This window comes from Triplophysa rosa, linkage group LG23, assembly GCF_024868665.1.
Source record: "Triplophysa rosa linkage group LG23, Trosa_1v2, whole genome shotgun sequence".
Lineage (NCBI taxonomy): Eukaryota > Metazoa > Chordata > Actinopteri > Cypriniformes > Nemacheilidae > Triplophysa > Triplophysa rosa.
The window spans coordinates 8,202,983-8,227,989 of record NC_079912.1 but is presented as its reverse complement, the minus strand read 5'-3'; the positions used below and the strand labels follow the sequence as shown (position 1 = coordinate 8,227,989).

Sequence of the window (25,007 nt, the reverse complement as noted above, 5' to 3'; positions counted from 1 at the left end):
CTGCAATTACCCTGTCCTGCTTCTCTCCATGTGCAGACACAGATGTCCCGCGTTTCAGTGCATTAGCGTGGAGGCCTGTTAGGTTTGGGAAGGCTTTGGGAAGTGATACTTTATTCTTATTTTTAAAAGAAAAGGTATTAAAGCCGTGGAACTTTACAGCTGTATGGAATTTATGTCCTGCTGTTTAAAAAGCAACCAAGAAGTGCACTAAATGTCAACTCACTTTAGACTCAAATTCCCATGCTGGTCATTTGCTTGAGAGCGCATGAGAAAAATAAATGTGTGTGTGTGTGGAGATTTTAATGGCTTACGCACCCAACAAGATTCCCAAATAATTCAATTTTGTGCCTTTGCTGTCCTTAACAGATTTGTTTTATTTCTTTAATATTAATGCTGAAGCCATGCTGACATCATTATTCGTCACGTGTAATCTCTAGACTGGTTCGCGATCTTTAAACTTTTGCACCCGCGGTAAAAAACCATGATGGGATTCCACCTTACATTAGGCACTACACATAATGTTGACATTTGGGTGTTGATGATCCAGAGGTGATCCTGTGTGCATTGCTCTGTAACAAGAGCGTAATTACTCAGAGATCTCGGAGACTATTCATCACACAACAGCTTTAGTGGGGCGGCAGTCATGTTAAGTGTAAATCGGTGATGTATGTGTGAACTTCAACAATACAGTACATCAACAGAAAGCCCGTTTGCCAATGTTATGACTCGCTGATGTAAAAGTGTGTGCACATATTTGTAAAAGGAGTACTATGAGAATGATGACCTCATTTCACAGTTTCTTGTGTTATTTTAAGCATCAACCTTACAGCACAGAGTGCTGTACTTATTAAACATTTAATAGGTAAAGTCTCATATGTGCTTGTACGTTTTTTTATTTCATGTTGGTCATAGACCACACATTCAAGAAAAGAGGCAACAAACCTCATCCCAGGCAGGGTGGGCTCCACCACGGCCCATAAACTATACACTCATGAAACACAACACAGACCACCGGGTTTTCTCCTTCTGTTTGTTTTTTCCTTTGGTCTCTTTGTCTCAGTGAACACTAACTTGCGTACTCTTTCTCCTTCCTCCCCATCTCAGGTCCGGAATGTTCCAGGAACTTCACCTCCAGCAGCGGAGTCATCAAGTCTCCCGGCTTTCCGGAGAAGTACCCCAACAACCTGGACTGCACCTTCATGATCTTCGCCCCCAAGATGTCGGAAATCATTCTGGAGTTCGAGAGCTTCGAGCTGGAGCCGGACCCTCAGCCACCTGCTGGAGTGTTCTGCCGCTACGACCGCCTGGAGATTTGGGACGGATTCCCCGGAGGTGAGTCATCGGAGAGCTCCGAATCGAAAAATCAATGCATGAAACAAAGGAGCAGATGATGTTTGTTTCAAATAATTGCAGTTCAAAGGCCTAGCGACAATAAAGTCTGATAATTCGAAACAGGAACGATGGATGTAATACAATTTCTGAAGAAAATGAGAGTGGTGTTTGTCCATGCAACAGTTGCCAGGGCAGTGCTATGCTGTCAAGTCATGTGACTTCTGGGGTCATAGTTACTTAAGTCTTTGTGATATACTAGTTAGTAGCAAGATATGGTTTGTATCCCTCCATCAATGTATGTCTAATGGTTTTGTCCGTGTTATCATTCGGCAAGTAATGACACGCTTCTCAACAAATGTTTTATGGAACGAGTTAAGAACTAATAAATAAATTAGCATGCGCCAGTTACAAAAGCAACACTAATGTACTTCACCGCAGACACAGAAGGCAACGGGAGGGCCTCGTCTTGGTCTTGTGAACGTGGCCTTTAACATAGAAGCCAGATACTGTTTCTGAATACAACGCATTGTGAATGATCTCTAGGGGAAAATAGATGCTTGGCCCCAAAACAGTTCTTGGTTTCATAAGCAAAACTAATTGTCCAAAGTATGGACAAAAGTCTTGTTTAGACACACACATACACATGTGACTTTGCTGTATAAGAAAGGAGAATCTGTTTGTGAAAATATGTTCCCCGAAGCTTTCTGTTCTGTTAATAGTTGTAGTTTAATCATTTTCGGTGAATAGTTTTTCTCTTCCATATTTGTCTCTCTGCATTCAAGACTGCGGTTTTCCCTCGGTTGGGTGGGGGAGTCTGGAATGCAGACTGTTGTCATAACTCCACCAAAAATATTCTTTTCTTCAAGATAATTACTTTTTAGTGTGTGCGTGTGTACTCGGGCTGCAGAAACGCAGATTCCAGCTCAAAATGGGAAGGAAGTCGGTGAGGAGCAGAGGTTTTGTTCTGTTTCCACTTCATTATCGACTTTTGTCTCGCCAGAGAAGTGAAGCAGAGAAGAAATGACACCTTTGATCTGAAAATCGCAGCTTAATTTTTTTTCAAATTAGTTTCAATGAAATTTGTAAGTTTATTAGATACAGTCAAAAGACTTCAACACAACTAACTATCTATCAAGTTTGACCAAACCCTAGGCTTTCATGAGCAGGCCAAGACAGAACAGAGGCTGTGGGCTTCATCAGAGCCTCGATAGACATATGTCAAGGAATCTGTCATGAAAAATATGCCACCGATGTTGGTGCACACGTTCGGAGAAAGGGTTAAGAGGTTGGCACCAAACAAGGCTTTGAAAGGTGCTCAAGGGCCTTGATGTGTCTTCTCTCTACGGTTCAGACACAAGCTGCATTACCTGTGGAGCCACACCAATCAATAGTGCATTAGTGTGGAAAGACATGAGACAGAGGCTTCTATGACTTCAATCCACTGCCAACCCCCCGGCCCACCCCTCCGTCGCCAACTGGCCGCCCACTTCTCCAACATGCAGGATGGGTTCATGGAGGGGCTCTTTAAAATTTCATAGCTCTGTTGAGTCATGTGGATAATCCGAGTGGTTTGCCACACCCAGCAGCTTTCCAATACACAAGAGCACATGCATTTATATGAAGTACTCTTGAATTAACCTGCTTCCACGTCCTGTGGAGACTTATGATGATTAAAATGAACGTAAGACAGCACGACTTTCTGTTTTCTATAAACGTTTACACGCAAACAGGCAGGTCTGTTTCATCTCTGTTGGGCTGTAATAGACATGTTCTTGAAGACTCTTTATGAGAAGCCAATCACGGCGTTCCTCTTCAGAAATACAACAGACCTTGAGAGAAGATTTCAATTTCTTTTTAATTACTTTATTTGCGTCGCCCACTCGCGCATCTTGCAAGTTCTTTGCAATATCTTTCTTTTTAGCCCATCCTGTCTCATTATTAAAGAACTGTCTCAAATTCTGCCATTTACTTACCCTTATGTTGTTCAAATTACTTAAGCGAAACACAAAAGGAGATGTTAGGTGCAATGTTAGTGACTTTCAGTATCAGCCACCGTTCAAGGTAGCTTATGATTGGTTGTTTGTGAAAAAACTCTCCATTTTGACGCTGCATTATTTTACACTGTATACCGTTGGCACCGCTTTGGAACATTAAGGTTATAGGTGGACCGTGTCACCCTCCTTTCAGAATCACAAGTGTGGAAAAGTTAAACGTGGCCATAACCTGGGGTTATGAAAGATATTAACCAAAGGGTAAACTAAGTGTCAAAAGAACCTTTTTCTCCTTATTTCTCAACACAGCTTTGATACGTTTACTATCCTCAGCTGAATGCATTCCATACCTCTCCATTTACTGGTTATGTTTGGTTCCTTCCTTATTGTTCATCCACCATACACGTTTTTCTTTCAAAGTGGCTTCTAGGAAGTCACATCAGAGTGACCCTGGACTGAACAATAAGTGCTGGAATTTATGACCACCGCAGAAAACAGAAGCCCAAGGTCACAGAAACTAACAGACAGTGGCTGTTTCATTTCCATTAACAAGAAGAGGTAGAGCGTACGTTCTGGTCTTTCAGCAAAGTTGTACAAAGTCGACCAATGTCACTCTAGTTTAAACAATTCTACTGATTTGATCTGATTGATTGATAAACTTCAACTTTTAAAGCCATTAACAAGGAATAATATGACTCATCTTTGCTTTTTCTTCTACTCCAGTTGGTCCATATGTTGGCAGATATTGTGGGCAGAATACACCCGGACGGATCATATCCTACACCGGGATCTTGGCTTTGACAATCAACACGGATAGTGCCATTGCAAAAGAGGGATTCTCAGCAAATTTCACTGTTTTGGAAAGGACGGTCCCAGATGGTAAGTCAGAACTGCATTGTTTAAAGATGCACCCTGTAACTTTTGACGCTATATCGCCATCTCTGTTTGAAACATTAAATTGCAGGTCAATTTACATACCTATCTTTATATGTTGTGAAGTCAAATGACATCAAATTACCTTAAAAATCAGCTTGATTTTATGAATGTTATTATAATCTTACCAGTGTACATCAGGGAAAGAGGACTGATGGACTGATCTTGGTATGTCACCATATTCAGTTCAATAATATGTTTGAATATATGTCCATGCAGAACCTCAGTGAGTTTACTGTGGTTGGGTATTTTACTAGATGGTAGGACAGTATGATTCATAAATGACTGTGTTCATTTTAAGCGAGTAATTAGAGTGTGAATGGTTGAAACCCAAATACACATGTGCTCCCACACACTCACATACATATATATAGTGCCGTGGGAAGTTATTACATTAATACGTCACACCCAGCTGTGGCTCACTTTCATTAAGTGAATGTGTTAGGAGTCATGACCCATGTGTCCTCCTCGATGGAGGTTGCTTTACACACACACAACACACACACTTTTACCCAATTTGAGTTTTTTCAATCTAGTTTTCCCAGAGGGTTCACCTCTCCACCCTAATTTAAGAAATGCCCTGAGCAAACATTACATTAAGGAACACATTACTATCTCTTGGCTACAATCATCTATGCACGTAAATCTGTCTTCAGACATTTTGTTCTTTCTAACCTGCTGACTGTCTGTTTGTCTGTCTCAGTCTGTCTGTTTGTTATATAAACATATTTATTACCTTGCTAAAAAAAACAGTTGCTTTGTTTTGAGTCTGTAGTGATCTACCAGCTCTCACCAGCTTGCCTGAGATGGTTCACTAAAGGTTGAGACTCGATCTACAATTGAGCAGTCTATCAATCTTGTAGACCAGCTTGGAACAAATGATCATGAATAACTGACTTGGACCAACAAGAAACATACAAAACCATCTGCTGTATTTCTTATAGTAACATCTAGCTGCATTTTATCCACATAGAAATCTGTTTCTGGTTAAACTCGTGATTTTATTTACAATGCAATGAGATTAGCTTTAACTTACTCCTTATTTTTAAATATGTTGCCCATTAATACTAAGAGCCCTGTAACATGTTATATTTCAGCTTGAGCTCCCAGAACAAGGTGTGTACAACATCCACGCTCAAGAATACTTTCAGTGTGTTCTCAGCGGGGAATTTGCCGAACAGTCGCAGTCTATCAATTATTTATTGCCTCCATAAATTTACATTCTGAGGCCGCCGCGCTCACAGCTCAACGTGTTTACCGCTATATTGTTCTCTGCAGGAAAGAAGGAGATTAGATATTGGCAATAAGTCTTTGTGCTTAGGATTTTTTCAAGTGCGAGTCTGAGAACCACAGATTTATGGTCTTAGTGGAGTGGGACCGAACATTGACAGATGCCAGATGTTATCAGACCCGAGATCTGGTTGTTTTCAAGTCATTGTTTTGAAGAACAAAAGGGGCGGAGAGCAGATAGATGACTTAATAGAGAGATACAGAGATAAAACAGAGCAGAAGAGAATGAGCGATCAGGTGCACGTCGTGTTAAGATTTAGTGGAGCTGTAAATTTGAAAGGGGGAAAGAGAGAAGCATATGAAGAATATAAAAGACTGAACGCTCGCAATTAAATTAGCTGTTTATCGCATGTTGAAAAGCTAGTACCAACATTATCAGCTCAGTTCAATTCAATTCAGGATCTTTATTGTCTACTGTACTTCGGTACAGTGAAATTCTTATTTTGGCCATTCCTCTCAGGACAAAGACAAAATATAAATGAGAATAAGCATAAATCACTAAAAATACTAAGAATAAACAATAAGAACAAAAATTGAACGAACAAAAACCCCCACAATTTACACTATAGTAGTAATAGTTTCCACCGAAATACTATCACTTAGGTTCTCTAAAACTATCATAAATAACAGGATCTTGTTTAAACAGGGCAGGAAGTGTTTAAATTGTTGTTGATGATTACATTTATTAATACCAACTCGTCAGAGTTAGTAATAACCATAACTGTTGTAAATATGGCATTTTGATAGAAAATGTGGTTAACCTTGGTGCATTTTTAAGGGGTATTATTTAAATTGTCTGTTTTAATTAGTTCCTTTTTTAGTATTAGATCAAATACAATTCCATTCTGTCTAGTTTTGGACCCTGTTGCATTGCATTCTGGGATTGTATATTATGTATATGAAGTTGCCCATAGCATTTTCATTTTGAGCACTGGAAATGTTTCTTAAATGCCCTAAAAAGGAAGATCCCTACAGCAACTCTTGTCTATCTAACGCTTTCTCCATCTGCTACATGTGTTCACGAGGCCTGCATATTTGGCCCATGTTGCCTGTAATTGTGTATGTGACCTGCATGCTCTGCACCTTTCTGTAAATATTAGTGAACGTGAGCTCACCCTGTTCCTCCATGCGTTTCTTTTCCTTTCAAAGCTACAGTTTGTGTTTGCGCATCTGTGTTTGCCTGCTACCTGTGACCTTTTGCAAATAAATGACCATGTCTTCTACTTCAGTCTCAAAGTTTGCAGCGTCTCAGAGCCCTAAGTTCTGTGCCGAAGCGTCTGGTTGAAGACCCTCAGGGGTCAGAGCGTGAACTCTGCCTGTCTCAGACACACGGCCTTCATGTCTCAGGATGACTTCACCATAACGTCACAAAACAATCAGGCGTAAGTCTATCTTGGGTGGCGTGGCATGCAGGGTGACGTACGGCCCTTGTTTCTTGCTTCTGAAAACACAGACACCCCGTGGCCATCTCTGCCTTTCCATTTCTCCAAACGCTGACCGTGGAGAAATTGCCCTGCCATGTTTCTACTGGCGAAAGGGAACCTTCCAAAGGCATTTCTTTTATGTACCTCATGACTCTTGTTGCTGGACTTAAGAGCTTAACCTGAATGTTTTATGAATAAAGCTTTGCGTCTTAATGTGCTTCCATTAAATAGACTTTTCCTGTAAGGAGGGAGAGAGAAAGAGTGTGCTATTCCAAAGCCAAGCGATGGAAACTCATGGTACTTTGTTGCTAAGTGGTCCATTCCCAAGAGGAAGGCCTTGGTTTGGGTTGTGATCTGATGTATTCTATATTTAGATACATTTTAATAGTTTTCTTTCTCTCTCTTTCAGACTTTGACTGCACTGAGCCCTTGGGCATGGAAACCGGTGAAATCCATTCAGACCAGATTGCGGCTTCATCCCAGTACAACCAGCACTGGTCTCCGGAGCGTTCTAGACTGAACAGCCCTGAAAATGGTTGGACCCCCGCGGAGGACTCGAACAAGGAATGGATTCAGGTACCGCACGAATTGCACTCTCTCGCCCGCATGTAGATCTTTCATACGACCTTTCATTAATGAGTAATGGAAGAGGGATTTGTCCTTCAGAGAGAAGAGACGCTGCTGTGGTATTTTTTGAAGAATAGAGAAGCAGCGATGCTACAGAATAAAAGTTTGCAAAACTCCCCCACACTTTTGCTTTCTGTGTTTGAAACTTTCTCCAAGTAGAATCTAAGTTAAAGTTGATCCAGCAGCTTTGCTACTGGCTTTCTCTATTCACATTTCTCTATTCTTTATTATTCTCTATCAAAGACCTGCAATAATACTTGTGTTTTTTTTCTTCGTTGTCTATGAAATGTTTAGTAAAACCCACGGATACTGTTTCACTCCTGCTTAAAGAGTAGTTGTCATAATTTTGTAAAACTTAATAAGGTTTACGGTAATAAATGCATTAGCTGACATGAAAAAGTATAGCAATATAGTTTTTATTAATTTAATATTATTTTATATAAATACTTATTTTATTTGATTTTATGTGATACAACTTATAAATAACATAACGATTATTAAACACTGTTGAAGTATTGTTCATTGTTAGTTCATGCTAGCTAATGCATTAAGTAATGTTAACAAACACAACTTTATACATTGTAGTAAAGTGTTACCCATTATTTACTCACTCTCAAGTCATTCCCAGTTTGAATGACTGGAAACCCAAACAGATATGGTAGAATATTCATGTTTCTTTTTTACACCCAATAAAAGTGAATGGACACTGACGATAAAGCATCTTAAAAGAAGTATACAAGAAGTTATCAGTGTTTGGAATTACAGGATTTTTATTTTTTGTGTGACCCACTCTATATATTCTATTAAACGCATCGCTCCACAGATCATTTGCACGTCTATTTCGGTTCAATGAATCTGTGAGAAAGTCTGGGCAGTAGTCATTGTGTTAGTTACACAAACATTGCGGCACCTTAACAGGCCGTTTATGTCAGGGTTTTTTCTGTGACCCAAACCTCCAGGGTACCCTCAAAACCCAGACTTGTTTTATCATCTTTGCCTGACTGGAAAGTTTGCTCCAAACAGTCTCCTCTGGAGACTAATAACAGATGTGACCCACGGCCAAATATTTGCCAGGGGAGGTCTGTTAAGCAGACTTTCTTTATTGCTATCAAAATATTGTCTCAGACTTCGTGTTCTGATTCAGAGCATAATTGAATTAGTGAAAGGTGCCTCACGTCACCAACAGCGAGGAATCCTGATGTTTAATTCTTGGTTCTGTTGTGAACGAGATACATGTATGGTTTTAAAAGCATTTTGTGGAACTATAGCGTATTTCTTTTTGTTTAGCTCAAAGGACGTAGACAAGATAAGCATTGTGACTATTGTGTTTAAATCTATTTGTCTTTTTCTTCGGTACAGTTATAGATTACTGGTCTTTGTCAATGTGGTATCGATTGGGAATGTTGTTTTGTGCAATGAACAATACTGACACTCCACCATTACATGTATGTTCTTTGAAAAACAGTCAATAATTGGTCTCTACTCATTTTACAACCCATCATTTGAAATAAAAGACATTGGCAAATGTATTTGTCATTGTTCGGCATGCTAAATGTTTTCACTTGTATCCAACCCCTAAGGAGTTGTCAGTAGATTCTGCATCTGTTTGGATCGAATGAGTTTTTTTAACTTGTGGCCTGAAGAGAAACCGAGCAATATTTCTCTTCCAGCACCCAAACCAATCGGTTCCACATCATTTCACACTTGCCACTTCATATTTTATTCAGGATAATTAAGTAGACTTTGCAAATGTTCACCCTCTTGGCTTGCTGAACTTGTTTTGTCATTACAGATATTAATGAAACTCTAAATGACTCGCCTCCCACGGTGCCGTATTGAGCGGGAGAGAGCACCATTTTACAACCGCTTTGAATTCTCCAAAGAGTATTGATTAGAGGAAGGGTGCTTTTTTTACTTGGAGAAATTTCGGCAAATCAAACGTATTCTGTTTCAGCCCTCACGAGCCGTGCCCCGTGAATCCCTTTCCGCCAATCACATGTCAAAGTTGAACCTCGCACATCTGTTTCCAAGGGAACAAAGGCGGATCCCTACCGAGGATGAATGATTTATAATTTGGAGACGTCCTGCTCTCGTTCTCCCCCCTCTCTCGCGTGCCCGGCACTTGTGGAGGAGTTTAATTATAACGAGCGTTATTAAAAGAGTGGAATTCTTCATTTGGCTTTCATTAAGCAACACGAGCCTCCACAACAGGCTTTCTCCATCTAATGGCACAGTCCACTTGGCACGCACATCTTGGCACTCGCTCCCGCATCCTACGCATATTATCAGTTCATTATTTATTACATTTACGCTCTCGAATGTAATTTACAGGACACTTATATTATTCACGGAAGGTTCTTCTGTGTTAAATTTCCCTGTTTCGTCCAGAAGGTGTCAAAAAGGCCGAATTTGTCATGCATCTTAATCCTTTCAATTTAAATCGGTCTATGCTCCCAGCATGCCACTCCTGATGTTTAGTCCAGGGTCAGGAAATGTAATCTTTGTCCATGTGTACCTGACAAGCACATGGCTTTCTTAAGTTTTTTTACTGATACAGTATGTTTGAGTTGTGAATATTTTGATGGACTCAACAATCAACCACCGGTTGTCCGACCTTTACACTACGTTCACCCAAAGCACAAGCGTCTAGCTATGAAGACTTCCAGCGTGCTGTATTTATGGGTATAGGGCCTGGTTTCAATCGGAAGACTTTGTTAAAGCGTGACGCGGAGGGATATTTACATCTGCACAACACATTTTGACTCACACATGAGGAGACTTCCGATTTACAGAAGACCGTAACCTACGTTGTGAGGGATCTCATGGAAGGCTCATTGGAGAGTCTGGCATAACAAAGAATGAATTCTGATTGGTAGACCTGCTGGGATATTTCGCATACTGCAAGTGATGCAATAAATGCGAGCTCATCCACTCGAACGTCGGCCACTGATCAAAGAGCTTTTATGAATTATGCATTTTGATCTTGGAAAAAGTCAACCATCAATACTTGAAAGCCTCTCCCGTCTAGCTCCTTATTTTTGAATAGAAGTCGCTCTTTATAGAGCGTGTTTTGTTACATTAACCGCCGCCTACCAAACGCTCTCATCCATGGGTTCACCAAAACACGTCAACCATTTGCATATATGCAATGGTGCTTTGAATACACAGTGGTTCATTTAAGAACCTGCTGCATACGTGTGTCCTGCTGTTCGGCTGAATGATTTGATTCACAGAGACGTGAGAGCTCGTCGTCTAGCGTCGCAGGAGAGGATGTTTGCCTTTATCGTGTTCATTAAAAGACCCCGGACAAGAGGGCAGAGCGGCCTAAACAATAAGGGGCCACGAAAGTCCGCGACTGTGGAGTGCCAGCCAGGTTTCGTGTCAGCCAGTTCAACAGAAAGCCATCAACGTGATTGATGGAGGTGAGAAGGGAATGTGCCAGGTCGCTAGATGAAAACAATGATTTTAAGCCAACACCCCACCCTCTTATTCCTGCTCACTGTGCCAATGCGTCGCCGACCCATTTTGCTACAAAAACAGGTCGGAATTCCAGGACCATCAAGCAGGCACTAATTACAGACTTCCTCTGAGAAAAACATTTCTCTCAGGCACTTGAGCCCGAGTTTATCTAGGAAGAGAGGGAAATAGCGCAAATGGGACAGTTCGGCGGGTGAAATGTCATTCCTTGTAGCATCGCGCTTTGCCGTATCCTGTTTTCGTTCGCATGTCATCTGCATGTGTTTTCTATTAGCGATGGTCATCTACGTCCGCTCTCCATTGTTTTGCTTAGGTTTTTCGTTCTTCAATTAAGGGATAAGCGGCTGCTATTTTGAGCCGATGCTGTTCTCCTGCCAGCTGATGAGTAATTAGACAGTGGGACTGTAATTAACATGAGAGTCTCTACTGACGAAGCCCACAGAACTGGTGTCAAGCTAGGCCACCCTGCTAGCAACACACCTGCACGAGGTACAGTCTAACCATGATTTTAAATCATCTTCATGCATGTTATTAATCTGAAATTGTGAGATATCTTCCTTAATATCAAATTCTAGTGATTAAATATTAATACAGGTGCATGTTTAAAACATGAAGGTCCATAGAGGCTATAGTCTGTGTTCTGCTTGTCTGGGGAAGTCCATTTCTTAAATGGACAGAATAGTCTATTAGTTATCCATCAGCTTATTGTTAAAAAGAAGGACGGGACTTGATTATATGCCTTTGAAATCGATTAGGTAATGAAAGTGGTCTCTGTAGGATGGGATGTTTAAGGGGAGGGGTTGGACAATAAGGGCGCTTTCTCACCTTTAGTTCAGTTCATTTGGTCCGGACCAATGGCAAAAAATGATACATTGTAGCATTTTCCAGCGGTGTTGGTTCCTTTTCAGACCGCACTGATTGCTTTGGTCCGAACCAGTTGAAACTAACCAAAATGCAGTCACGTGACAACATCCACATCACTCGTTGGCGAGAGAACGTATTTCCTAAACTACTTTTTTATACGAAATAAACTCACCGTCAATATCGCGTGTCAGATGTGGTAACGTTAGCCCGGTCAACTGTGCTAGCAACAGTCGCATCATTGTTAGCGCTGATGGCAATCTCACCAACATCCACCGGGTCAGCGTCGGGTGTTGTCCCAAGTATATTATCGAGGTCATCGTACCAGGGGAATTTGTACATCCCGCACTTGGATGTACTGCTGGCGGAGTTTCTTTACCTTTACCCGGCTTTGTTCCACAGATCTATTAAACCCCCTTTCCCTGAGTTGTTTGCTAAACAATGAAAATATCGTGCTGTTCTTGTGAGTTTTCGAAAGTTGGGATGTAATATGGTCATCAGACCAAACTTCTACGGGGCTCCGCATCTCCTCATAACTCCAAGTTTGTCCACGAGCTGCCATGCTAGTGGAAACTGTCAACAAACAGTTGTCATCATTCCATAATGGACAGCGCAGCTGACTACAGCAGCTGGTTTAGTCCACCTCTTTAAGCAGGTCTCGGTTCGCTTATTTGGTGCGCTTTTGGTGCACACTCGAGTGCGATTACTGCATTCACACCTGCCCAAACGAACCGCACCAAGAAGAAAAACGAACTCTAGTGCGATTCAGCCGTACTAAATGAGTCAGGTGTGAAAGCTTTCTAAGAAGGCTTGATGAAATCAATTTATATATTTATAAATATTACATACAGTATATTTCTATATTAATATATATTTAAAATACATGTTCTTTTCTCGTTTAAATGATAATAATAAGGTCGAGTCCATCCTACCCGAGTTTGGCAAAATAATATTTTTAAGGCCCACTTAAAAAGCACCATTTTCATAATGGTGATTGTCCTCAACTAGTGGGTGGTTTGGGTTTTCTCTCCCTGAAAAAGAAGTGGATGATCAGCACTCGGGCACATGTGCATAATTAAAAAAAATAAAATCACTAGAAGGCTAAAAATATCGCTGGCTAATTCCACCAGGTAAATTGGGTGATGAATGGGAGGTCTTCCAGGAGCCTATAGATCTCTCAGCTGGCAGTAATACAATTTTCATGAAAATGTGAATTAATTATACCTGTAGTTAATGGAATTTCAGAGGAGCCTTCAGAGCGACCAGGTGTCGTGGGATGGGCTAGGGAGAGGAAGCTGCGGTTTGATGGATGAAGTAGAACTTTGCCCTGTGAAACCTGCCGTCCCACATTTGTGTTTGCTTTTGACTGGGCATCTGTCTGCTCAATGTCTTAGTTCCTCTCGGCTAACCTGCACCAGATGGTGCTTGAGCCTTAGATACACAAGAGCAGTCGTGGTTTCAATGATTGACCAATATGTGGATTTTTGTTGTCCGCTTTATGAAAGACAAGGGTGAAATTGAAAAGAAAATGACAAACAGAAAAATGTTATTTGACACTTTCTTTCAGAAAATGTAGAAATGTAAGAATCACAACTTTCTTCACATAAGAAAAAAATAGAAATGTCTTATAAATATTTTCTGGACAGAAGGTGTTCTGTTGAGAGCAAATTCGAGATTTGTCTTTTATCACTTTTTATGTATTTTATTTTTAGGAAACCACCAAACATGATGCTTGTTTAGTTCAATACAGATAGCATGAGAAACTTCAGTAAGTGTTAAGTAGAGTTTAAGCAGATTTGATATCTCGGGCAAGAACGCTTTCTTCTAAAACATGCACACACTCTCTCACAGGCTAATAAAACACACACTGTTAATTGAATTAGCTCTGAAATATCTACCGAGGTCCGTATTTCACAGATGGACTGTGAGGAAAACATGTACCAAAACTTTCCCATGACAGAATTATAAAAACTTGGGCTTGGGCTTTTGATAGCAAGGAAATTACAGTAACAATGAGGTTTTATACAGTTTCATTTATTTGATCATGTTGCAATGCTCACACACGTTGGATGTGTATGATATCATTGGAAGGGATGTTAATGTATTTGTAAATTAAATGGCATCAGTCTGGACTCTTACATAACCCCTAACATAAAAAACGTGGAAGTAAAAAAAATAATTCAGGCAACGGTTCGCAGCGTCAACATTGTTTGAGAACACTTTGTTCTCGACGGACGCATAGATTCCAGTTTTTACTTTCTCACTGCAACTTTCAAGGCCGGACTGATTGTTTTAAACCTGCAAAGTCACACCAGTTACTGTATGAATACTGTTCAACTCAGTTTTAAGTCCAATGTGGTTTCAGTCTTTATTTCTAAAAATGACAGAATACCTCATTGTTGTTGTTTGTGTGGTCATAAATATGTCAGATGAAATGCCCACTGTCAGGAAAACGTACTTGTTTCCTTATAAGGAAGTGTGATACGCTTTTGGAAAGGATATTTTTTCTTGGAGCAAGAATATGAAGTGTGTCAAGCAGGGATTTCCCATGAGGAACTGGCTTTCCATCTCTTGTTTCTCCTGTATCCCTTTAAGCTTAATTCATACTGGATTGATTTTAAAGTTAAAATGGGCAACACTTTTTTATATTTATTGTATATATTTCTTTTGCATATACAGAACATTACAACAGTAAATATGTGGATGTTTCATTTTCCCCTTTCTCTAACCTTTTTTCGCTTCCGCTGTTGGAAGCAGAAAGTCATTAATAACTCATGAGCCGTACTCATTATTTCTGATCTGTGATCAGCTGATGTGAGTGAAACTGATCCAGTATGTCTCTTCTTCAGCCAGGCTTTATGATCTCAGATGTTTGGCCGCTCAGCAGCTCTCATCTTTTGCCATGTGTATTTTAGCATGTCCAAAGAATCAATGCTAAAGTCCGTCCTGAAAACTTACGGAAGAAAAAAAATTCAATATTGGTACGCTGACTGTGTTTTCTTTAATACAGATTGTGCACAGTTAGGAACCTTTAGAATCTCATACAGTAGGTTTGTCCTATTTTAATTTTATTTTTTCCTTTTGGTAAAAAACCACTTTCCCCCCAAAAAAGTCAATTTGTACTGCGCTGCTTATATGCAACTACATTCAATTGTTGACACCTCAAAAGATGCTGATTAAAAAATGCACGTGCCAAATAGGCAAGCTTCAAAATAAAGTTTCTAGTCCATGTCCAGAGAATAAATAATGTAAGATAGGTGAAGTCCAAGAAGATACAGTACATCATGTTGGAAACAGGGTGTCCAACAGACCAACTACACACCCAGAAAATAAGTCTTAAGAATCGCTTGAGATCATGTTTTGAGGTCTCCTTTGAATCTCTAAAGAATATGTGAGATGCAGGTCTTTTTTTCTTAGATGAAAAATATACGATACTGGAATTTGCTTTTCATTTCCCTTTATTGCTGTCTAGGAGAGATAATTGAACTATTAAAGAGGTCTCATTTATCATTGTTCTTTCCTGCAGGCACACATACACACCAAAAATAACACGGAGCACAATGTATTACAGCTGTGACCGAATGAAACTATAGCAATTCTGTTCACATACACAATGTATTCTTTTTCACTAACCCCTGACCATTCTCTCACAAGCCCTTTCCTTCCAGGCTCGCGGGGATGACATCACAACTCATGATTTTTTTATGAAGCATTCATTTTTCAACACAGCACACATATGAAATTCTGTTTCCTTTTCTGTGCCTTTTTCTATTACTTTTTTCCTAACACAGGATCTGTGAGGTTAGATATCCTTCCTCATCCAATAATCTCTTGTCTCCCGTTCAGGAAATTAAATCGTCACATCGACTACGCTTTATTAAATTGAGATTCATTAAAATTAATCTTTTATTCTAATACTCACCTGCGCTCATATGAGCTCAATATTTGACACCCGATAAGCCACTTTTAAAGTGATACTCCCTCAGTTCTGAGTAATATATAAGTAATGCGGTTTTCTTTCTCCGCAGGTTGATCTCGGGTTCTTGCGCTTTGTATCTGCAATCGGCACGCAGGGAGCCATCTCACAAGAGACCAAGAAGAAGTACTATGTGAAGTCCTATAAGGTGGATGTGAGTTCAAACGGGGAGGACTGGATCACTATTAAGGATGGCCCAAAACAGAAGGTGATTTGGTTTCTTTTTTTTTTGGCGATAAAACGTGTGATATTTTAACATTGAAATAGAGTTTGGAAATCTTGGTAGGAGCTCAGGTAAAAAAAACATTTATTTTCTCAGTCCAACATAAAGGTAATCTGTAACTAAGTCCGTTTCTAGAGCTTCTTGGCAGGTAGCCCTGTAAACATCTCCTCACATTGTAGCCATGCACCGTATGCGTCCATTACACCAATCCATGCTCCAGCTCCAGATGGGAATGCCACGCTCATGTGTTCTGCAGGGCTTGTGTTTCTCCGACTCCATTATGTGCCCAGTGTGGTATGCTAATCTTCCCTCTTAAAAGACTGAATTTGCGAGCTCTGTTAAAAGAGACCGAACTGCAACTCCAAAGCCACCACAGTAGTCTGACTGGTTTTCTTTATTCTTTTAAAGAATGATGTCAACATTTGTGGTAGGGATTTTTCCTTACAGGATGAAAGGAGAGAACAAAGGAATTAATAAACAGAGAGTGGCAAACGGAGAGGGTGAGAGAATGAGGAATTCTGGGAAGGTTTAGAGGGCTTAGAGTGTTTGAACAGCTGGTTGATCGCACTTGAGCCCATGATGGATTGAATGAGGGCCGAGACGCTGATCGATTAGTCATCAGGTGAGCTACCTCTAATGTCTCCTTCAACACGGAACGGTTAACTAAGACAGGCCCGTTACAGTGGACGCAGCGGTTATAGGTAATGGCTGGAATACACTACAAGATTTATAAAATCTGAACAGATTTTTTTAAAACTAGACATCATACACTTGCAGACGTTTTGAAAGTTTCAGATAGAAACACACTAACTGATCAAATCTGCAGACTGGCACAGACTTTCTGCAACAAGTCCAGACTGAAAATCTGAGCAAAAGTCTTGTAGTGTATTTTAGCCTTAAGTTTAATACTAAGACGTTGTGTCTTTGATAGGAAAGGCAACCCCACAATGCATTGCAGCAAACTCAGTAAATCCTAGCTGGTCGTTGGTATCAATAAGAATACATGTATCAATAAAAATTGTTTACTAATAATAATTTTATTCAATTTGTGTGTGCGTTTTATGCCTGTTTTTAGCTTAGCAACATGCTAACGTCACCTACAGTATATATACGTTGCATTTTACTGTATAAAGGGATGGACACAAAAATGAAAATCCTTTTGTTATTTATTCACCCTCATGTTATTCCAAACCTGTATGACTTTCTTTATTCTGCAGGACACAAAAGAAGATATTTTGAAGAATGTTGGTAACCAAACAACATCGGTATCCCTTGACTCCCACTGTATTGACACACATTTCAAGGACATTTCTCAAAATATCTTCTCTTGTGTTTCACTGCAAAAAGAGTATATATACAGGTTTTAAATGACGTGAGGTTAAATAAATGATGCTAGAATTTTATTTTTGGGTGAACAGTTTTTTTCAATGCACTAGGTTTCATAGCAGAGTCATAGCAATACTCATTTATATGTGTTTATACGTTTGTCAGCTTTGCGTGCCAGCTCTAACCATTTTGAAGCCGACCTGTCAAGCTAAGCAAGCCAATTAGACTCTTCCGAGTATTTGTGTGTCTACAGTATGTGCAGACACATCTTCATGCCTGGGAGTAAGATTGAACTTAAATATACCCAGAGGTCCAATTTCTCCTCCGACCCTCAACTAAAGTACACCGTTTTCTTTTTAGAGCCTGCGTTTTTAAGATGCGCGGCCTTGTTTCTGTCTGCTGGGCTCTAAAGTGCTTTTGTGAGGTAAAGGGCCCATTTACAGACTGCTGAAACAGCAGTTCGGCTGTATGGTTGTTGCACAAAGGAAAGCCTTTTGACTACTTAGAGCAGTAGAGCAGAGCATTGGTGTGACATTTAAAGATAGTGGACGGCTCACCATGTGTCTCCCGTCCAGACACATGCGTTTGAAAAGTAGTGCCCAGGGACACGATTACCAGCATGGATTCTGGGATAGACGGATGCTGCGCGCCCGGTGCTTAGCAACATGCTGGATGCACTTCCTTTGCGGATTATTGTTTGACCATTATGTTTAGAATCTTGAGAGGCAAAGCATTACAACTGTATCACATGTAATGTTGTTTTTAAGGGTTAAGGGAATAGTTCACCTCAAAAGAAAAGCTCTGTCATCATTTACTCACCTTCATTTCATTTAAAACCTGTATATGACTCTTTCTTCTGTGGAACTCAAAAGAAGATATTTTGTAAATTGTTCTGTGTTTTAGGATAATGTTGTTTGGTTACCAACATTCTTAAAAATATCAAAATACACCCCAGTGCATCTCACTTAGAAAGTGAACTTCAAGAAGCTTTAACTCGAAATTCCACAGCTGACCTTTCTATAGGACCTGTGAAACAAGATGTGCTACGAAAGAGAGAACGTTTTGAGGTCTTGGTGCTATTTCTTGTTTCTTCGACAAATCTCTGTTAGAGCGAACATGTGCTAGCTGTCAGCAAGAATCAGCGCCATGGACATAACACTGTCTAATTCATAGCTGATTCATAGTGTCTGCTGCGTTTGCTTTCAGCAACAACAGAGGCCATTGTATAAACGAATCGTCCAAAACTTTCAATAAGCCAGACTCTGACATCATAAAGTGTCTTTTGTATTGTACACAGTCGGCTCCAGAGATAATTCAGCGCAGTCTCTAGATTTACATCGTCACTTTCGATGACGCTAATCTAAACGCATTCCTCACGTTTTTCTGGTGGCTGACGCGGAGTGTCGGATTGCTGGCCTCAAACGTCTCCACTTGGCGGTTTCTTTAAAGAAACAGTGTAAATAACTAATGTGTGCTCTCTGTTTGCCAGGTTTTCCAGGGGAACACCAACCCTTCAGATGTGGTTAAATCCAAACTTCCCAAGCCCACGTTGACACGATACCTCCGGATCCGACCCTATGCCTGGGAGGCCGGCATCGCTCTGCGTTTCGAAGTGTACGGATGCAAAATCTCAGGTTGGTTACGAAGAAATAGGGCTTATTTCTGGTTGGTATTCGCTGGCGCATGTGCGATTTGTCGCACATTTTGTTTAGAAGCAAAGTGTTAATTTACATTCGCTAAAACGCTCCAAACGGAAGTCTTGTTTTGTCAACACGCCACTCCAGCATGAGCTCTCAATTAGATGGTTTACGTTTTGCAAAAGTGTTTATTCATGCCGCCGAAAGCCTTTTGCGAGTCCCGTGTGCGCCGAGTAGCTCTTGCGTTGTATACAAGTGTGCGCGCCAACAAAAAGATCTGCGCTTTCGTGTTACCTCACGTTTGGATGTACTTCATTCAACATGAATGCCATGAACAGCATGCGTGCGCTACTGTTGCTCTCCCGACCTCTCTTCTTCAACCCGAATTCTGCTTCTATCCCCCTCCCCTGAGCCCTAACCTCTCCACCTCTCACGCACACTCACAGATGCACACATTACATATGCCGAGATCCACACCCACCAGCCGCACTCAGCCCCAGCTGGCCCGGCCTCATTTGCATATTCATCTACATGTTTTGACTCTGCTCCACCCCACAGAGCTTTGATTGCAAAGGCATTCGTATCATCAGCGCCTCCCCGCTGAGTACATTTCTGCATGTGTAGGAGGAGAGAATGTGTTTGCCATCATGCATCGTCTATCTGCTTAATGCACAACATGCATAGGATGCTTATTTTTGGAGTCGGTGTGCATACACAGATTTAGCTCGGGTTGTATGTATGCGCGTGTGTGCGCGCGGTTCGCCGCAGATCTGGAGCGCAGCTGTTGCAGTCGTGTTTTGGACGAGAACAGACCGCATTTTAAACACATCACAAGAGCGAGGGCCTCCCTATGACATCATCAGTGTACATCGGGCTCCCTTATGGTGATGCGGCAAAGACTGGCGGCTGATTAGAGAAGCCTTTATAGTTCCACTAGCAAACAAATACTATTGTATCTCCATATTTTATAACTTACGTATATATATATTTTTTTAATCAATTATTATTATTATTGGTCACCGTTCATGTTTGACTGTGGGTTTGACTGGTAACCAAATTAATTATTGTGCTTTGTAAATAGTGCCATGGTATTACCATCTTAACTCATCACTGTACTATGGCATCACCACAGATATCATTAGAAGATGCTAATAGATGTTTATCACAACTGTATCAGACAGTGACACTACCCACTTTAGATAAGCCGGCTGGCAGTTAGGAGTTGGTTTCGCACACATTTCAGTCCTGATAGGCTGTCCACATCCCCACAGCCATTAATAAACTTCCTCCCGTTGTTTGTAAATAAAACCATCTGTGCGTGTGTGGCCGCCCAGCTTCTATGTGCTGCGCCCAAAACAACCCAACACACCATACACGTGACCCTGTCCACCCTACGGGCGTGTCCATCAGGGTCTACCACACCAGGAGCTTTCACCAAACATCCCCAAATCACATCTGAGATCCATAAACAGGACCCGAAGATTGAAAATAAACTTGGTGTACTTCCAAGCCGCTGAGGTCCAACCACCTCAGTTCAGATCTGTTTCATCAAGGTCCTGAAACAATTTAACATGCTCGTACGAGAAATTATGCACACATGCGTTTTCCAAATCTGGCAGGGTAAATAAAATACAACCATGACCGTACCCACAAATAAACAGTGGAAAAAACAAAGACTCAAGCATTTGTTGTTTTATGAGTCAGGAACTCACATTTGGACTCGTGAAGGGGTCACAGACAAGTGCTCTTTCTGCTCCACAACTGCAGAGGAAGTTCCCTCCATCAGTACAAAGGAAGCGTTGTGAATGAAAACTCTGTTCTGGTGGTATTTCACGGGACATTAGGTCCATCTGTGAAGAGCCCAAGATCGTTGCTTCCTTGCTTCACGGGTGCCGATGGTAGATTACCGTATTGCTGACAGGTCACGAATTCCCAAGAGTCGGAGAAGCTACGAAAATCGTGACAGCCAACAAACAGGCAGTGAAACGTATACGTCTGATAATTTTAAAGCAAACCTGCCTTTGCTGAAAAGTAGCAAAGCGTGACAAATCATATTGCAATGGTGGAAGGAAGTGAGCTTGGAGAGATAAAGATTACAAAGTGGATGTGGGAATGGTGCTGCAGAGTTAAAAGGAAAAAGAAAGTAGGAGTGATCAAGGATGAAAGCATTCAAAAGCACCAGAGAGGGATTTTAATTAGATAGCTTGAGAAAAACAAACAAAAGTGTAAATGTACGAGGTCAGTGGTGAAAGAAAGATGGAGAGAAAGAAAGACAATAAGAGAACCAGAGGTATTTTATTTGTTTTTTGTGCAATTCATCCGTCTTTCCTGTGCCGTGAATATCTGTTCATCACTTTTTGTTAAGCCTGTTTCTGTCCTTTTTTGGGTTGTTGCTAAAAGTGATTTACAGTTCACTGAGGTGTGACCATTTTATCACGGTTATCAGCCAACATCAACTTTATCTTCTCTCGTCTCCTCAGACTCATCCTCAGACAACTATGCATTTTTTCACAGACGAGTTATTGTTCAATAATTCATCCACTTCACCAATCTAGTTTAAGCTGGAAGCTGTGTCTAAGATGATCATTAGCTTTTTGACTATAGCCACCATGTCCCAAAAACTAGATATCTAGATCAGGGGTTCTCAACCTTTTTGACTACAGGGCCCCCACTTTATTCAACAATATTCAAAGGTCCCCCTGCTGCTCACAAAAACTCAAAATTTCTACCCAATAAAAGATTTCAAAGCATGATATTAACTGGAAAGTGTTTATTCAATATAAAAATAAACAAATAATAAGAAATATTGTGGTTTTAAGTTGTTTTAAAAAGAATTTCGATGCATTTTGTCTTATTTTTAATTATTAGTCATCCTGAGGCCCCCCTTGGAAGTCAGCTGGGGCCCCTTTGTGGGCCACGGCCCCCCCTGTTAAGAACCACTGATATAACTGGTATGGTTTTGTAGTTGGTTGCTGGTCTGAGATGGTCTACCCGTTTAGATCATCCATAAACCAGCTAACAGCTCAACTGTTTCACAGCTGTTTTTGTGCTAAACAACTGTCAATTTGTGTTGCCAAGTGCCAGTGATTGGTTTGAGTCTAACGCTGTAACTCCATCCCTCAACAGAGTACCCATGTTCAGGCATGTTGGGAATGGTCTCAGGCCTCATCACAGATGCCCAGATCACAGTCTCCTCCCACACAGAGCGCACATGGGTGCCGGAGAACGCCCGTCTGCTGACCAGCCGCTCGGGTTGGACGCTGTTGCCGCAGCCTCAACCCTACGCGGACGAGTGGCTGCAGGTGGATTTGGGTGAAGAGAAACTGGTCCGAGGTTTGATCATCCAGGGAGGCAAACATCGAGATAACAAGGTCTTCATGAAGAAGTTTCGACTGGGCTACACTAACAACATATCCGACTGGAAAATGGTGATGGACGCCACTGGCAATAAACCCAAGGTGAGATATAAAAAAGCGGGTTGAAGGTAAATTTGGGAAATATGGATGTTTATTCAGGATGCTTGTGTTTGTATCACTTGTGACATTCCTAAGGGCTGGTTCCAGATCAGCTTTGGTTTGTTTATTGTGATGTTTTTGATGAGTTTAAGGAAGTTGGAAATGGGTGTATAATGTACTCTCCCCCCGGCGTATAGCCGGGCACGCTGTGAGCGCAACATTAAGAGACCTCAGAATACATTCATCAGTATTACTAATTATTATACAGCTAATAGCAGTCATAATGCAAAACAATTTGATAAATTATGTACGCGGTAATGTACAGTCAGACCATCATTGTTATAAAAATAAACCCTGACAGGGTGATCAAGACTTTATGCAAAGCAGACATGATGACTATACATTATCATCTACCAAGTAAATAAATAAAAGGGTAATAAATATTGATTGGACTGGAGGCTTAATTATTTCTTCGTGTAAGGAGGAAGAGAGCATAAAGTGATGCACCTCATCCTCTATCAAAGCTGAGTTAAAATATATAAGTACCAGGTGTCTCAAAACCTTTTCTTTTTTATGTTCTTCACTTGAAGGACTAAAGGAGACACACATTAGCTGATGGCCATTAACATTCCTTCATAATTCTCCGCCCTGTGCCATTGTTACCTCTGGCAAATATCATTCCATCCTCGTGTCTTTTCTGTCTGTCTCCTGTTGTACCTTGTGTCTGGTTTGGAGGACTTCAGAAGTGTGAAGTCAAAGGCTGGTGCTTTTGAAGGTCTGGGTATCCTGCTGTTGCAGACGGCCGTGTTGGCCCACAGCTTTTCTTTTCTGCTCTAGCTCAGCTGTACGATGTCAGAAGTAAAGTCGAAGGCTTTCTTTCCTCTGGTGCTTTGTTGCATTAGAAATGAAGTCGAGAGAGGTGTGCGCTCCGTGCCCTCGTGCTTGTTCTATCATTAAAGCTCTGTGCTTTAGTTTCTCACGTCGAGCTGCTCCTAATAAAGCTTGCCATTTTTCAGTTCGTTCTCACTGCTCGCCTGATAACTACTGTTTCTCTCCTGTTGTTAATCTTGGCAGATTTTCGAGGGGAATTTGAACTATGACACACCAGCGCTGAGGACCGTGGAGCCTATATTGACACACTATATTAGAGTATATCCAGACAGAGCCACTCCTGCTGGTATGGGACTTAGATTGGAAATCCTGGGCTGTGAAATGGAAGGTAAGTTAAAAAATCTTTCACAGACTTAAGTACATAACCACGCGGTAATACAGTGCCAAGTAGCGACAACAGAGTCACTTAATTTTAATTATGTTTTTCTACATTTTTGAATAATAGCAAACTTATGGAAAACTATTCAATGGTATAAATGTAACTATGGGAAATATATAAACGGTTTGTTCCAGTCCTTGGTTCTGATGGTGTTTTAATTATGATAAAGCACAGCTGTGACCGCTTCACCCATAGATATAAATAACTAGATGCCTTATTCAGGCGCTCCAGGCACGTAGAAGCGTCCGCCATCTTGGAATGGTCCTCTAACATCATTCTCAGTTTGCTAGAATGCTCATTCCCGAAAAATTGGATACCATTTTGTTGTTGTCATGTGTTAGTGTAGGAAATATAATGTTTGAGTTTACACAACAACAAATATGTTTTCATAATCATACACAGTCAGCTTGCTCGAGTGGTAACAGACAGGCCTATGTGAATCCTTCATCACAAGCCTAACGTCCCTAGTCCAAATAACAGAACTTAACATTCATAAATAAAATCATTTTAAGATTGACAGCTATATAACAAAATCCGTTCACTCGTAACCTGTGAATAAAACAAACGGGAGCAACAGTTACAAAGTAACACAATTCCACGGGAAAGCCGCAGACTTGGCAACAGAGACCGGCTCCCACCGTTCCAATATAGCATCTGTATTGATGGCATCAATAAAACATCTGTAAAAACATTTGAAATAAAGACATTTTGTCATCTTCAGTGTGGTGACCTAAAATTTGCAAAGCCCTGGAAAATGATTATGTTTTATGTATGTGTAATATGGATTTATTTATTTTTAACCTGAATCTTTAATATTTTTCAAAAACTAAAATGTGACCCTGGACAACAAAACCAGTCTTATGGGTCAATTTTTTGAAATTGAGATTTTTACATAATCTGAAAGCTGAATAAATAAACGTTCTATTGATGTATGAGTTGTTAGAATAGGACAATATCTGGCTGAGATACAATCGTTTAAAACTCTGGAATCTGAGAGTGCAAAAAAATCAAAATATTGAGAAAATTGCCTTTGAAGTTGTTAATGAGGGGCACTGTGGCAGACCATCCACTCACAAAAATAAAGTTTTTATATATTTAAGGTAGGAAATTTACAAAATATCTTCATGGAACATGATCTTTACTTAATATCCTAATGATTTTTGGCATAAAAGAAAAATCGATAAT

General features: G+C 40.6%; 1 protein-coding gene across 1 annotated transcript in view; it reads left to right on the top strand.

The window, feature by feature from the left end:
• nrp1a (neuropilin 1a) overlaps window positions 1-25,007 on the top strand; it is a 61,681-nt gene that overhangs the window by 26,132 nt on the left and 10,542 nt on the right. Inside the window, exons 4-10 of the mRNA XM_057322018.1 lie at window positions 1,105-1,332; window positions 4,047-4,202; window positions 7,380-7,546; window positions 15,964-16,119; window positions 18,950-19,094; window positions 22,224-22,555; window positions 23,627-23,797. Of these exons, the coding sequence (XP_057178001.1) occupies window positions 1,105-1,332; window positions 4,047-4,202; window positions 7,380-7,546; window positions 15,964-16,119; window positions 18,950-19,094; window positions 22,224-22,555; window positions 23,627-23,797 (1,355 nt within the window). The remainder of the gene's footprint in view (window positions 1-1,104; window positions 1,333-4,046; window positions 4,203-7,379; window positions 7,547-15,963; window positions 16,120-18,949; window positions 19,095-22,223; window positions 22,556-23,626; window positions 23,798-25,007) is intronic.